The sequence below is a fragment of the Hippoglossus stenolepis genome, chromosome 16 (assembly GCF_022539355.2).
Source record: "Hippoglossus stenolepis isolate QCI-W04-F060 chromosome 16, HSTE1.2, whole genome shotgun sequence".
NCBI lineage: Eukaryota > Metazoa > Chordata > Actinopteri > Pleuronectiformes > Pleuronectidae > Hippoglossus > Hippoglossus stenolepis.
Genome location: NC_061498.1, coordinates 16475868 through 16490601, shown reverse-complemented (window position 1 = coordinate 16490601; position 14734 = coordinate 16475868). Strand labels below are relative to the sequence as shown.

At 42.6% G+C, this 14734-nt stretch overlaps 2 protein-coding genes and 2 non-coding genes across 8 annotated transcripts in view; 2 read left to right on the top strand and 2 right to left on the bottom strand.

The window, feature by feature from the left end:
- Positions 1-592: 592 nt before the first annotated feature.
- Positions 593-4960, top strand: dcaf7 (ddb1 and cul4 associated factor 7). The gene is made up of 7 exons (XM_035181527.1): positions 593-979; positions 1284-1442; positions 1968-2079; positions 2176-2294; positions 2385-2594; positions 3339-3456; positions 3706-4960. The coding sequence occupies exons 1-7, from the start codon at positions 842-844 to the stop codon at positions 3876-3878; spliced, it is 1029 nt and encodes a 342-aa protein (XP_035037418.1). The 5' UTR covers positions 593-841; the 3' UTR covers positions 3879-4960.
- Positions 4961-5098: 138 nt separating this feature from the next.
- Positions 5099-14734, bottom strand: part of kcnh6a (potassium voltage-gated channel, subfamily H (eag-related), member 6a) — a 30267-nt gene continuing 20631 nt past the window's right edge. For 2 of the 5 annotated variants that reach the window (XM_047344032.1, XM_047344027.1), the window contains 10 exons: positions 13684-14109; positions 12562-12979; positions 11584-11783; positions 10643-10895; positions 9855-10048; positions 9489-9588; positions 9103-9390; positions 8237-8432; positions 7407-7614; positions 5099-6666 (listed from right to left, as the gene is read on the bottom strand). In XM_047344032.1, coding sequence (XP_047199988.1) covers positions 6385-6666; positions 7407-7614; positions 8237-8432; positions 9103-9390; positions 9489-9588; positions 9855-10048; positions 10643-10895; positions 11584-11783; positions 12562-12979; positions 13684-14109 — 2565 coding nt within the window. In that variant the 3' untranslated portion in view covers positions 5099-6384. The remainder of the gene's footprint in view (positions 6667-7406; positions 7615-8236; positions 8433-9102; positions 9391-9488; positions 9589-9854; positions 10049-10642; positions 10896-11583; positions 11784-12561; positions 12980-13683; positions 14110-14734) is intronic. The other 3 variants (XM_047344028.1, XM_047344029.1, XM_047344031.1) reach the window with 3 other exon arrangements.
- trnac-gca lies at positions 8129-8200 on the top strand. The gene has a single exon. It is a non-coding gene; the product is annotated as a tRNA-Cys (tRNA).
- On the bottom strand, positions 11359-11430 carry trnac-gca. Its single transcript has one exon. It is a non-coding gene; the product is annotated as a tRNA-Cys (tRNA).

The following is a 14734-nucleotide window of genomic DNA, read 5'->3' as shown; positions in this document are numbered from 1 at the left end:
GGTTTCTACCGGAAGTGTTGTACGCTGCCCTGTCTGATTATGATGCCGTAGTGCCGCCGGTGGTCGTAGCGCGTAACTACAGCTACGACGATTACAGAATAGCGTTATATATAATTCATGATAATAAATATAGCGTAGACATTTAAAACCCAGTTGTGACCAATGTAAATTATTATAAATTATACTGTACATATTATAATGAACGTAATATAATAGTCCCGTTCAAACAGACATCTAGGACACGTGACACTACTTACTGACAATATAACAAAGAATAGGACCGTAACAAATTAAGGAACTTGTATAGGTTTCAAATCAAATTGAGATGGCAAACAATCTAATAATAAATGATTATATAAATAAGTACATAAATAAACAAATACATAAATGAATAAAAGTATTTAAAGTATAGTATAATATGATTCGAATATTATTCTTACAAATGTCATATAATAACACATATAATAACACATTCATTATCTGTTTATTTATATAATCAGATTTTTTTAGACTACATTGTAAAAGAAAGACCTAAGTTTTGGGGGAAATTTGGCGATTTTATAAAAAGAAAAAGAAAAAGAAAGAAACCCCGAAACCGGAAGTCTCTTGTGTTTGGTTCAACTTGACAGTTATTGAGAGCACAACGAAGCAATGCAACTCTTTGTTGGGTGAAGTGGTGAGAAATCTTCCTCCGGAACAACATTCGCTTGATTAAATGCTCCTCTTCACCCCGCAGGCTGGAATCTGTTCGTGTCAGTTGCAGTAGAGGCTCATAGTCTGCGCAGAAGAGCACTTATTTCATAGTTAGCTAACGCTAGCGTGCTAGCTGCAGTTCGGGGGGATGTCGCTCCACGGTAAAAGAAAAGAAATCTACAAATACGAGGCGCCATGGACGGTGTATGCGATGAACTGGAGCGTCCGGCCCGACAAACGCTTTCGACTGGCACTCGGGAGCTTTGTGGAGGAATACAACAACAAGGTGCGTAGTGTGGTGTGGATGTGGCCATTTATTAGCCGAGGCTAACGATGGAAGCGTTGGCGAGCTAATGCTAATGCTAGCCATCCTGCGCAGCACTTACGCGTAAAATCCCAGTTTTGTTCTCACTCCACGCTAACACATAAGTACCCATGTGTAAATATGCATCGGGCCTAGTTTGTGTCTTTAGTTGAACTGACCCGTAACAACGTAATTCACAGGAAATTTCATTTCCAGTCCTCGTAGCTTAGTGAAAATTCATTGGACTCGTGTTGAAACTGGTGGTTGTGTGTTTGCTCCTGCACAGGTTCAGCTGGTGGGTCTGGAGGAGGAGAGCTCAGAGTTTGTCTGCAGGAACACCTTTGACCACCCGTACCCCACCACCAAGATCATGTGGATACCCGACACCAAGGGGGTTTACCCGGACCTGTTGGCCACCAGTGGAGACTACCTGCGCATCTGGAGGGTATGTGGATCATTTCTCTCATGTTCATCAAATCCCACAGAAAGATCAAACCAAACACGTGGCAGACAACCCCAACAAGCATTGTCTGTTTTGTTGAAGTCATTCAAAGCTGTGCAGTCCACAGCAACTGTTTGACAAAAGCTATTTTAAGCACACTGCCTCACACGTTCTTTTATAACCATTTGGCTGCTGGAAATACTCATATGAGAAATATCTGCTGCTAGAAATAATCTCCAACAAATGTGTTGTATAGACTTGTTTTTGATCAAATTTGGAATATTCTTAGCCTTATTCTAAAGCGTCTTGTGTGTCCCTGTGGACAACAGTTTCAAGAGACATAGAATGGGAGGAGAGATTTTTAAAGCCCCTTTTTCAAGACATATCTGTCAGTTATCAATCATATCCAGAAGTAACCATGTTGTTGTTAGTTTGTGTACTGCGTCAGCTTGGCCAGATAGTTGTTGTGAAATGGTCATATTGACTTGACATTGGTCCCAGATAAATTCCTTTGCATCCGTCTTTCAGGTCAGCGACACAGAAACGCGTCTTGAATGTTTGCTGAACAACAACAAGAACTCAGACTTCTGTGCGCCCCTCACCTCTTTCGACTGGAATGAAGTTGATCCCAATCTGCTGGGTAAGAAATCCTCTGTAGTGATGTATAGTTGGAAAGCTAGAGCTTAATCCTTCACGGATGAAGTTTGAGTTTCTAAGGTGTTGGTTCAACCTGCAGGCACTTCCAGCATTGACACCACCTGCACCATCTGGGGGCTGGAGACCGGTCAGGTGCTCGGGCGAGTTAACCTGGTCTCTGGGCATGTGAAGACTCAGCTGATCGCTCATGACAAAGAGGTGTGTTTGTGTCTGCACTGCAAAATGAAGTGGGGTTGTGCTCACAGCCCGAAAGAACATTTACTTTAATGTGTTTCTATGTGTTTTCAGGTGTATGACATTGCGTTCAGCCGTGCAGGAGGCGGCAGAGACATGTTTGCCTCTGTGGGAGCTGACGGGTCCGTCCGCATGTTTGACCTCCGACACCTGGAACACAGCACCATCATCTATGAAGACCCCCAGCACCACCCGCTTCTCCGCCTGTGCTGGAACAAGCAGGACCCCAACTACCTGGCCACGATGGCCATGGACGGCATGGAGGTCAGTTTTCTGTAACGATTGAAAAACAGCTTTATTTATCAATGAGATAATGTGTTGACATTCATACAGAAATATATGCAATTACTTATTGCATAGAAAATAATGTTGGAATAGAGTATTACTTCTGTTTTTGATAGGTTTCCCAATTGTCGAGGAATTGTTGATGCTCAGATTTTCCTTTTTCTGCGCACTGCAAGGAGTTGTTGTTGATGTTGGCTTTGAAGTTGGTATTAGAAGTTACTGTAATTCTTGACCCTGATACGGCAAATGAAAAATAATCCCAGTGGTATTAATCTTTAAGATCCACTAAGTCAGTCTTAATAGATGAATATGTACATGGTGCTAAGAGAAATTCCATGCAAACATTTAAAAATGTATAGATCAATCAAACAACCACATTTTATTTGTATAACCCATATTCACAATTTGCCTCATAGGGCATAACAATCTGTACAAGGTGCCACATCCTCTGAACTGAGCCCTCAACTAAAGTGAGGAAACGCTCACAAAAAACCTTTTACAGGGGGAAAAAAATGCAGAAACCTCAGAGAGAGTTGCAAGTGATGGATCCCCCTCCCAGAATGGACAGACGTGCAATAGATGTCGCTTGTAATAGAGCACATCAACAAAAGAACAATATTTACAACATTTATCAGAGGGATGGAAGGAAGATCATGTGGTTCAATCAAAAGCTCCAAGCCACAGCTCTATATCTAATCTATCATTAATATTTGTGTGTCATAGGTGGTCATCCTGGACGTACGTGTGCCTTGCACACCAGTGGCTCGGCTGAACAACCATCGGGCCTGTGTTAACGGCATCGCCTGGGCCCCCCACTCCTCGTGTCACATCTGCACTGCAGGTAAGCAGACACTTAGGCCTAAAGTGGCACTTTGATTAAACACCACATGAGGCTGCATTGGTGGAGGGTGTGTCTCTTCAGATACTGGACCAGAGAGACATAAAATACCATCCAGGAGATCCAATTGGAGCAAAGAGTTTAAAGTGTATTTAGATGCCTGAACATTTGTCCACAGACGAGCCTCTTTGAAAAGAACGAGGGAGCCGTGTTGTTTCTTATATTTTTCTTCTAATGCTCTTCTTCCCTCAGCTGATGACCACCAGGCCCTGATCTGGGACATCCAGCAGATGCCGCGGGCCATTGAGGATCCCATCCTGGCCTACACTGCTGAAGGGGAGATCAACAACGTGCAGTGGGCCTCCACACAGCCGGACTGGATCGCCATCTGCTACAACAACTGCCTGGAGATCCTGCGTGTCTAAAGCTACGGACACTTAGATGAAGAAAAGAAGGAGCGTTTTGTTTCAGATTTGGACTTGTTTCCCCCCTTATCCCACTTCTTTCAAGATGAGGATGAGGTCATGAGTGAACTGTCTGAAGGTGTTCGGAGTGTCACACACCAACTCCACAATAACCTGTTTTACATTTTCTTCCACGTCTTTACTCCATTCTTCTATTAAATGTGTTTATGCTCTTATTTATTTTGCTCACAAGGTAGTGTTCAACATCAGCACAGCAGCTAAGACGATTGAACTCTGAGCTGTTGTCTTTGAAAATCCAATCTTTTTATACTTCTTGGTGTGATTTCAGCCAGATGTGAGATTATCATAAAGGATTTAGATGTTGTGTGTTTCATCTGTTTGATTTGTAAAGGTTGATTTAAAAACTACTGTAGATGGCAGATGTCCTCTCGAATACGAAGGAATATGTTGTAGTTTTATTGTGGACTCATACCATATTATTGTTGATTCAAAGAACAGTATATTTTTGTCTTGTTAACCTCTGTGGCAATTTAAATTTTCCGGTATCCCCTCCACAATTGTATTCAGGCTCCGACTTGTGACCTGTGCAACTTTTAAAAATTGTAAAAATGACCAGAGGGGGCTTCATATCGTCACTGCGGTGGTGTCTGTCATCATATGGTGTGTTTAAGTTGGGCTGTTGATACTGTGAGTCAGCCGTGTACAGCAACACTGAGAACCTACCAGAGCAATGTTGTTCAGTCTCCCACCTCCCTAATTATCCTCCTCCTCTTCTTCTTCATTTAATTTGTAGAAGATTGTGCTTGGAAAGCTGCATTTTCTTTGTGTTAGAGTGCTTTGTGAAACGAGAGGAGAGCGAAAAACAACTTTCTGACTACGTCTGCCTCTCTATTCTTTTGTTGTTTTCAATAATTAAAGGTTCATGTCCTTGTAGCATGCCATTACAAGGCAAAATGTACATACATATAAATATATCAACTTGAGATGTTGGTAAGCCAAGTGTTCATGTTGTAGCTTTTTTCATAAAGTTTATTATTGAATTTGCTCTAATAAATTGTATTCCTCCATGTCTTAGGAACAAACCTGTTGATGTTTGGCTTCATTTTGTTAAGTTGGAAGTGGTTAAAAGGTCACATCGATCTTCCTCTTCATTTGGTAGTTAAGTGATGTCACCATGACACTGCCAAATAATACATTTAAGGAGAACACAAAGGAATAGCTGGATTTAAAATACATTTTAATATCTGCACATACTGCCAAACACTGATACTGATGTGTCTGTGAAAGGCTCCTGACAGTTTTTATCAGCCAATGCATAAACTGGTGTATTGTGTTGAGTAAATACTTTCACTCAGGTCAACATTCGGAAAATAAAAGCAATGTGGACTCGTGTTGTAAATCTGCAGTGTTTTTAATCTAAAAAAAAAAAGATAAATAACAGAAATTGTGCTTCCAGAAACAACATACAGAATTATAAATGCTTAAAAAGGCATTACATTTACCTCATGGTTGGAACTGTGACTTCATCTCTACAAAGGACGCCCTTGATTGACATTTACCATTCACAGAACCCTCAGCAGTGTTAAATATCACGGTCCAGTACAGTAGCTGGTCCTTTGTGAAACCATGTGACCGCACCATGAAGACATCGGACACATTTGAGCTGAACGGTGCAGAAACAGAAAAAAGAAACCGGGGGGAAACCGAGCAAAGCAGCCGTGATCGACCAGCTGAGTGAGAGTGTTTCTCTGCTTGACTGTGTGTTGTAGAAACCCTCTCGAGTACAAATGTCACACTCAACAAGAACTGCTGAGTCAAAATGTCAGAACATGAAACATGAGATGAAGTTTGTTATTCTTTCTAATACAGCCGTGAGCCACCATCGTTCACAGTGAGACAGACAGTTGTGGTTATGCCTTTTGATATTTTTTCAACACATTAAAAACAACAGGGAGTTTTTTACACTCATAGTTACGTATGGCTCTTAATGTTACTAACACATCTCTAATATTATGAAAATAATTTCAGTACAAGATAAATGATTTTTTCTATAATCTAATTGTGCAACTCTTTAACAAAGTGAAAGCCGATAACTCTTCACACGTGAAACACATGAGTCCTTGTCATTTCACCTCTCCTCAAGGAAACCTCGGCCTAGGATGCAGTTGATTGCCTGATTTTTGTGTATGATCCTGTGCTTACTCTCAACCCATGTTTCATAAAATTCCTGGCCCAGCTGGGCAGGAATAATCTCTTCATTCACGAGTGAAGGGATGCTGGAGCACAAAACCACAGCAGCCTGTGAGGGCAGCGTTGAGTCCCTAAGAAACAGGAGGCACTCCGAAACCTCATTGAAGGGGGGAGGCGAAGTTTCCCACGCTATTCAGCAGCATCTGAAGAGGACAGTGAAGATTTTAAGGAAGGTAGAAGGAAGTAACCATCTGGGGATCATGTGGCCATCCAGTCCAAAGGACCAGGCTTTTTTGCTGGTGGTGATGGTGGAGTTCTAGCTGCCTGGCAAGACAGGGTCAGAGACGTGCCTCTGGATCTCCTGCATCTCGGTGGAGGTCTCCAGGTGCTCAGGGAGGGAGGGGAAGCGCTGGCTGCCACATAACAGTCCAGGAGGCTTGTCGATCCCTGACAGTTGAGGAGTGGCCAGGTCCATGCTGGGCAGGTGTGGTGGGTCCGCCTCCGGTGACATTGACATGGTGTCATCAGAGGCCACAGTGAGATGGATCCCACTCGACAGGGAGTCCTTGGATTTGTGCTCAAAGTCAGAGTCTGGACTCTGGAAAGACAAAAATGGACAAATTCAGACAGGACTAGGTGCAGCACAATGACCTGATGAATCCCCCCTCCGGCCTTTGTGTTTCATAAAGAAACTGGATGAGAAAATTGCGGCTATTACGGCCTGGTTGTCATAAAGGTTTAATCATCAAACTTTCCAAAGCGGTGATTACTGCCAACTCAATCAAACATCAAATCAGAAAAGAATGGTTTTCTTTCTACAAAATACAAAATTGGCAAGTAAAATTGATCATTCTCTATATATAGTTTTTTATTTATAAGGATTGCAGTAATGATTCTTTATGAAATTTGAACAACAAAAAAAACTGTCTTAGATACAAATGAAGCATCTTTTGAGACCTATTCATGCTTACACTAAATCATTGTTAAATGATGCGGATAACAATGGTGCATGTCTGTATTTGTAAAAAACAGAAAAGTTCAGATACTAATTGAAAAAAAATGTAGAAGGAAAATGCTCCTCTGACATTGAAGTTATTCCTTGATCTATAAATGTCAGAGAAAATTAACCATAGACAGTCAGAATTATTGTTATTATAATTGTTTGGATTGGACTGAACTTTCTGACATGTGTTCAGATTTCTGTTTGATCTACACAATTAATACAATTTTGATTTACATCATTTTGATTTTCAAAATGATGTAAATCACACATTTTATAAAAGTTAAAATCGGCATTACAACCAACTTGTGGTAACGACATGCGTGTAAACTCAGCACCTGCAGCAGTGAGGCAGTGCTGTCGATCTGTACTGGCTGGATTGGGGGGACAGTGTGAACTGTGGGTGGCCCTGTGCTGTACAGGGTGGTGGGGTGAGTTGGGTGAGGGCTGGGGGACACGGCGCTGTAGGCTGGAGGCACCGGGGCCATCTGTCGCTGGAGGAGCTGCAGGATCACGTTGATATCTGCCGTCATACGCGTCTCCAGCCTGGCAGAGATGAAGGGAGATGTGAAATGTGACCCGAGGAAAGGGTTTATCTTCACGATGAGAAAACACACTGTTTAAATTGTATTTCTGATTTCATGCAGGATGGAGGGCGACATTACATTTTTACAGTGAGTAATCTGCTCTTTCAAAAATGTCCACTAGGCTTCTCTGTTGCTCTCTCCACAGTGTCCCTCCCTCCCTGTCGCACATGTAAAAGCAAACAGGCGGTTTACAGGATGTGCATTTAAACATCTTTGAAGATATTTTTACTACATTTTTCAGCGTCACCTTTGACCTCTCTTATATTGTAGCTCTCCTTTCTCCTCCTGTTTCCTCCATTTCTCTCATACACATGCATGTCAGACAATTCACACCACGTAAGCAACCAGCTGGGAAATGATACAGACACACAGCAGGGGAGGGACTAACAGCCAGAAACAAACACACCTAGAAGATAAACACACTCCACTGATAGAAGCGAATAGCTCAACAGTGGCCAGTGAATACCATCAAAGGGGGTATAGCTCAGTGGTAGAGCATTTGACTGCAGATCAAGAGGTCCCTGGTTCAAATCCGGGTGCCCCCTCATACCTTTTGACTTCCACCCAAAATATTGACTGACCGATTTAATTGTGATTGCAGCAGCTCCAGTCTGGATTCCAGCTCACTGGGCCGTTCTTCAGCGCACGGCGGTGGGTGGAAGCTGGCCCTGACTGCTGACGTCTGTCTCTGTCCTTCAGAGGGTCTGCTGCCCGGCCAGTAGCCATACAACCCTGACATGCTAATTGGTGCTGCTGCTTCTGCTGCTGCTGCTGCTGCTGTACAGAAAGGGCAACCTGTCAGTCAAAATCCTTTTTATACTTCATTATTTCTAGTAAACTTAGTTGTGTCTTGTACCAAATGCTTTACTGGATTTGATAGTCTGGACATTTTCCAACGTAACAAGACTGTTTATGTTTGTCTCCATTATTTCCTGCCTTTATGTCTGTAAGAAGTGGTTGGTGATATATGACATTAACATAAACTCAAACACAGTGTTTCAATGAATGGATGTGGAGTTGACATGTAAAATGCACTAATATACTCTCTTTACAAAACAATTGTAATTCGAATGAATGAATGAATGATTCAAAGAGATAAAGGAAAGAAATTCAATTTTAATCATTTAAATGGAATTTACATGTCATCCCTGTATGATTTTTAATAAAAAAAAATCTTTTTTAGTTTCTCTCATTTCATAAAACACACGAGGTCCCTAAAATATCTGGAGAAGGATGGAGCCATCTGATGTTGCTATAGTGGAGAAAGACACAGTGATAGTGTGTTGGTAAAACCATGGCCTGCGGTGAGAATGTCAAGTGCTGAGATTGAACTGCAATTTGAAAATGAATTTTGTGCCCATCTGCAATTATTTAAAGCTCCTTTGAGCCTCCTGCAGTCTTTCCACACATGACTGTTCAAGGGATCGTATGTAGGTTGATTCTCTACCTGAGAACGGTGGTCCTCCGCGGTCTACGGGCGGTCCCACCTCAGCAGAGGGTCCACTGTGAGGCAGGATGTTGACCACTGCTGGGGGGTAGTCTCTGGTGTCACCTCCAGGGGGGTACAGCTCCCCTTTGCTGTGTCCCATGGGCTTCATCTCCTCATCACTAGACTGTGAACAGATACTGGTGCTGCTGCAGAGGTCATCCCAGTGGGCTCCTGCCATCGTGCTCTGGTGGTGGTTTGCCATTGTACAGGACTGATCGGGGTAAGAGTCTTCACGGTCCATCCCGTCTGTACAGACAGAGTCACGGGACAGCCGCAGAAATAAAATACAGAGATCAGACATCCGACAGATGTGTTAACTTTCTTAAACTCTGCCCCTCACTCACCTGGACGGTTTCGGCGCCGCAGGGAGCTTCTCCGATGCCTTGTCCGGCGGTAGCCACATTCAGAGTCCCTGCTCGGGGTTGGCTGGTTTATTCTGTCTGCCTGAGACATATCAGCTTCAGTAATTCAAAAACACACAACACATCTCATCTCACAACATTTTAAAGAAGGCCTTACAGAGACTTCAGCGAAATATGTTTAATGTGAACAAATTATTTGCACCATTTAAAACTTTCTGTCATACACTTAGTCAGATAACTGGTTATAACCTTTTCCCGAAAGCTTAAAACACAAATAATACGAATGTAATTGCTTTTATAATGTTTATTCCAATATAGCGTTTAACACTGCCCTCTAGTGGAACTCACATCTCTCAGGTTGAAGGTGATCTCCAAGTTGTTCCAGAACATGTCAGCAAAGTCGGGATACATGTCCAGCACTTCCAGCAGGTCATCTCTCAGGATCCTGTGCAGGTCGCAGTAAGTCAGAGCTCTGACGTCAGCGCTGGACTTCCCTGGTCTGCCATAGAGACTGATGGGTTCACCAAAGATGTCGTTCTTTCCTGGACAAACCACAGAAGAAAAAGAGAGGAACATTATGGGAAAGGGTGAACATTTGTAATTGACACAGTCAGTCAGACACCGCTAAATTATTTTACTAACAAAAGAAAACACAGACCCTCAACAGCACCACAGCTCAGCGTGCATTAATAGTGCCCTCAAACACAGCTGAAATAAAAATGACCTATGCAGCTTGGATGTGAGTGAACTATTGATGATCAATGCCACTGTGAAATGGAAGTGGAGCTGTGCCCAAACACCTCTGGCAACACAACAACCACAGAATTGTTGTGCAGTGTAAAAGGGCAGAGGGAGATTGTTGGAAAGAGATGAGAGGATGACGTCATTTTAGTTTGAGTTGTTTAGCAAAAACACGGCAGATTTTAGTGGTTTCAGATTCACAGATTAAAAAATGTACACCCTTTTCTGCTTTTCATATTTTTTATGTACACTAGTTATTTTTACAGATTTAATTTTCTAAATATTACAAGCTGATTTTAACTGTAATTACTAATGACTATGAATATCACAGATTTGCAAACACATTGGAACAAAAGACAAAGTAAGCATGGCCTCCTTCATGCCTTGTAGCTCACCCAGTATTGCCACCACCACGTCGTCCCTGAGGATCTCGATGGACCCTCTGGAAATGAAGTAGACGGCGGTGAGAATGTCCCCACTGTGGACCAGAGTGTCCCCCGGGGGAGCGTGGGTGGTCTTGAATCGCATGGCCAAAGCGCGCAGGCAGCCCTTGTTGGCGCCGCGAAAGGCCTTGCAGTTCTGAAGCAAGCTGCGGTTCAGATGGAGGCAGATGTCAGCCTGCAGACACTCAGGGAAACCCTTTAGAACCTGCAAGGCCACAAAGGGCATCAGGTCAAATCAGTTTCCATGATAATTTTTTCTTTATTATGCACTTTCCTTTAGTGATCGAAAGATGAAGAATAAAACTGAAAAAGAAGGCGAGGGGTAACAGAAGGAGAGCAATCAGTCAGTTTGAATCAGGTGGGGCACAAAGGGCAGCTGCTCCAACTGATTATCTATTCTCACATTGAATTGACAGGCGCTAATGTTGATCTCTCGCTGTGTCATGCTCCAGTGCTGTTAGGAGCCCGAGCAGCCATATGACGCACTACATAAAAACTGGGTCTCCAAATGAAGCAACCTCAGTGGAAACACTTATTTCAATATTTAAATGAAAGGAGGGTTACTTTGTCCAAAAGGACATCTTGATCAGATAAAGACCAAAGCTATCCCCTTAACTGAGAGGAAGTCTGATAGTGTATTTTATTTTCAGAGTAGTATAATATGGAGAAGGGGGCACCCAGAATTGAACTGGGGACCTCTTGATCTGCAGTCAAATGCTCTACCACTGAGCTACACCCCCTTATATTGAGAAAAGCTATGTATACAGATGAAAATGAATCTTTTTGATAGTCTTAACTTCTGTGGTCCAACAAAAAACAGTTTCCAGCCATTATCCACAACCACAAATAGAGATCTTTCCTCCTTAATGTGTATGATTTTCGTCATGACTTACAGCATTCATGTCGATGCCGTTGGTGTAGGACCAGGCGTGTTGGAAGTACTCCTCCAGCCTCTGTTTCAGGCCTCCTGGGATCTGATGGAAACGTATGAACTCTTTGACCCGCAGCATCTGGGTGTGGTAGCGGGCCGTGCCCGAGTACAACCTCTGGATAATGGCTGACACGTTACCGAAGATACTGGCGTACATCAGAGCTGCACAGGACAGAGGACAAAAGGCTGCATGTTATCCTGGTGCAAATGATTTGTACAATGTGATCCTAATGTCCCTGGTTTGATTCAAGTCGGTGAAATTTGTTACTCGTAACATCCGCTGTCTTTTTACCCATGTGTCTTGTCTATCACTCTACAAAATAATAAATATACGTATATGTATAAAATTAGAATTTTTTTTTAAATTGAAGAATGCGACAGGTAAAATTATTAAAAATAGCAGAATCTGTTATACTTTTGAATGATGAGTCAATTTGTCAACTTGTAAGAACAAATTGATGCTTATGTTAATGTCATCATCACTGAACAATGCTGCATAAAATTCTCTTAAATGTACCATATTATTTTGAATTACTTTTAATTCATCAATCATTTAAAAATATATTTATAAACTGATTTAAATCCCTAATTTTAAAATTACACCTGTAAATAGTGATCAATCGATCATATATATACACGTATTTTTTAGTGTCACATGTTAATCATGGTTCACACACTTTTCAACCATAGAAAAATATAATTCTAAGAAAAACATGGGACATCAAAAATGTGAGAGATTGAATATAGCCATTAAATAATGGTCACTATTTGTTCTGTCTTGATCAGGATTAAAAAAAAATGTAGCTATCAAAGTCTCTCACTCTGATTTTGTCCCTTTTACAGGAAAACATTCAAATTAAAATTCCCCTGCTTTAAAACTGAAGGTATTTTATTTGTTCTAAAACATTTCACATTTCAGGTTTCCTCCCACTCTACTCACAGCCAATGAGCATGACACAGATGGAGAAGATCTTCTCCGGGTTGGTGTTTGGCGAGACGTTCCCAAAGCCCACGCTGGTCAAGCTGCTGAAGGTGAAGTACAGAGCGGTGACATACTTGTCCTTGATGGAGGGGCCTGAGGTCGCGTCACTGTCGTTGTAGTGTTTGCCGATCTGGTCAGCCAGGTTGTCCAGCCAGCCGATCTTCATGCCGCCGATGTGCAGAGAGCCGGTGCGCTCCACGTTGCCGATGGCGTACCAGATGCAGGCCAGCCAATGAGCGATGAGGGCAAAGGTGCACATGAGAAGGAACAGGACGGCGGCTCCATATTCAGAGTAACGGTCCAGCTTCCTGGCCACTCGCACCAACCTCAGCAGCCTGGCTGTCTTCAGTAAACCAATCAGAGTGGTTGTCTGGGGCTGGTGGAGAGAGTGTAGGCTTCATGTTAGCAACAGCCAGTTAGCTTTCATACCACTGTTTACAATTCTCAAACCTGTGACAGTAATATTTTGCTGCATGTGAATATATGGTTCTTGGATACAGAAATCAAACAAGAATGGCACTCAGTAGAGCACATTCCTCTGCCAAGGCCCAACAGCCCTAAATTCAACCAAGCTGCACAAATTGCACACACTTAAAGACAAAAGTCCTCGAAAATGTCAACCTTGTTTTTTCAAGTTAAAACCATGATAGTTTTGTTATGATTCACTAAAACAATATCCCATTAGTCTAAACGTGGAGATAACGCTGTTCCTACAGTACACTCACGAGCATGTTTGACTAGGATACGTAGATAGAGGTCACTGTGACCTTGACCTTTGACCTCCAATCACCAAAATCGAATTGGTTCATCTTTGAGTCTAAGTGAATGTTTCTACCAAATTTGAAGACATTCCCTTAAGTTGATCTTAAGATATCACGTTCAAGAATAACATCGACATACTTTGCGAGGCCACCGTGATCTTGACCTGTGACCTCTGGCATATTTAGGGAACTGAGATCTATGAGTGTGTGAAAGCTGGTCCCCTTGTCTTTTTTACTTCATCAGACATCACTGGATGAAGCAAAGTTACTTTAACAGTATTGTGCAGATGCTGAAATACACTCTCCTCGTCTTCCTCACCTCCTCTGATCCAGAGCGGAATATGAGCAGATCGAAGGGAATGGCGGCCACGATGTCGATGAGGAACCAGCCCTTGAAGTAGTGCTGTGCAATGTGTCCCGGGTGGCTGACCACCTCGTCGTTGTGGTTGACGTAGGTGGTCCTGAAGTTGATGAGAATGTCCACGATGAACATGACGTCCACCACCAGGTCCACCACGTTGAGCGGGTTGCAGGTGTAGCCGCAGGTCCTCCTCCGCTGTTCCTCCACCTCGTTGAGGAGGAAAGCAGCCGAGTATGGTGTGAAGATTGCAGTGTAGATGACCAGCAGCAGGATGACCCAGTCCCATACCGCTTTGAATGGGCTGTAGTGCAGGATGGTCCATTTGTGGATGCGTGGGGCCTGGAGCTTGTACTCTGGCAGCACGTCAGCACCGAGGGACAACACCTGAGGACACAGGGAAGGGATGGAGAAGATGTTAGAAAGGCGTTCAGGGGAGGTTTACGCAACCATTAAATTATCTGTTCAGAGATGAGGGTGTACTTCACAACCAGTGACAGCTGGGATTGGCTCCAACCCTCCTGGAAAAAATTTAAAAGCTGTTAAAGTGATAATTGACCTTACAATTATCACTATAATTTCAATACTATTAACTAAATATAGCTTTCATGGACAGGTTTAGCTCAGCTTTTTAGAGTAGATATAGGTTCCTAATTTCTCATTTCTGAGATAATGGTAGTGGCCTACTTTAACTTTGTATTCATATATTTGTATATTAAAACAGACCACATGAGGGTTTATGTTGACCAACCCTGCTTAAGTTAGGGGGAAGCAAACAGAGTTTTATAGGGAAATTGTTGTGTATATGTTTAAATTTAAAATGTCCTGAGCTGCAGAAAGTAGGAAATGTTCAGGTCTAGTCAGCAGCAGTCGCTTGTCTTACGTTGGTTTGGAAACTGGTTTAGATCAGTGCAGTGCAATTTTTAAAGAAATATATGAACTCTTCCCATTTCATGAGAAGATTAAGCAAAGACCTGGGCAAAAACAAAACCAGGCAATAAAATGTAAGATG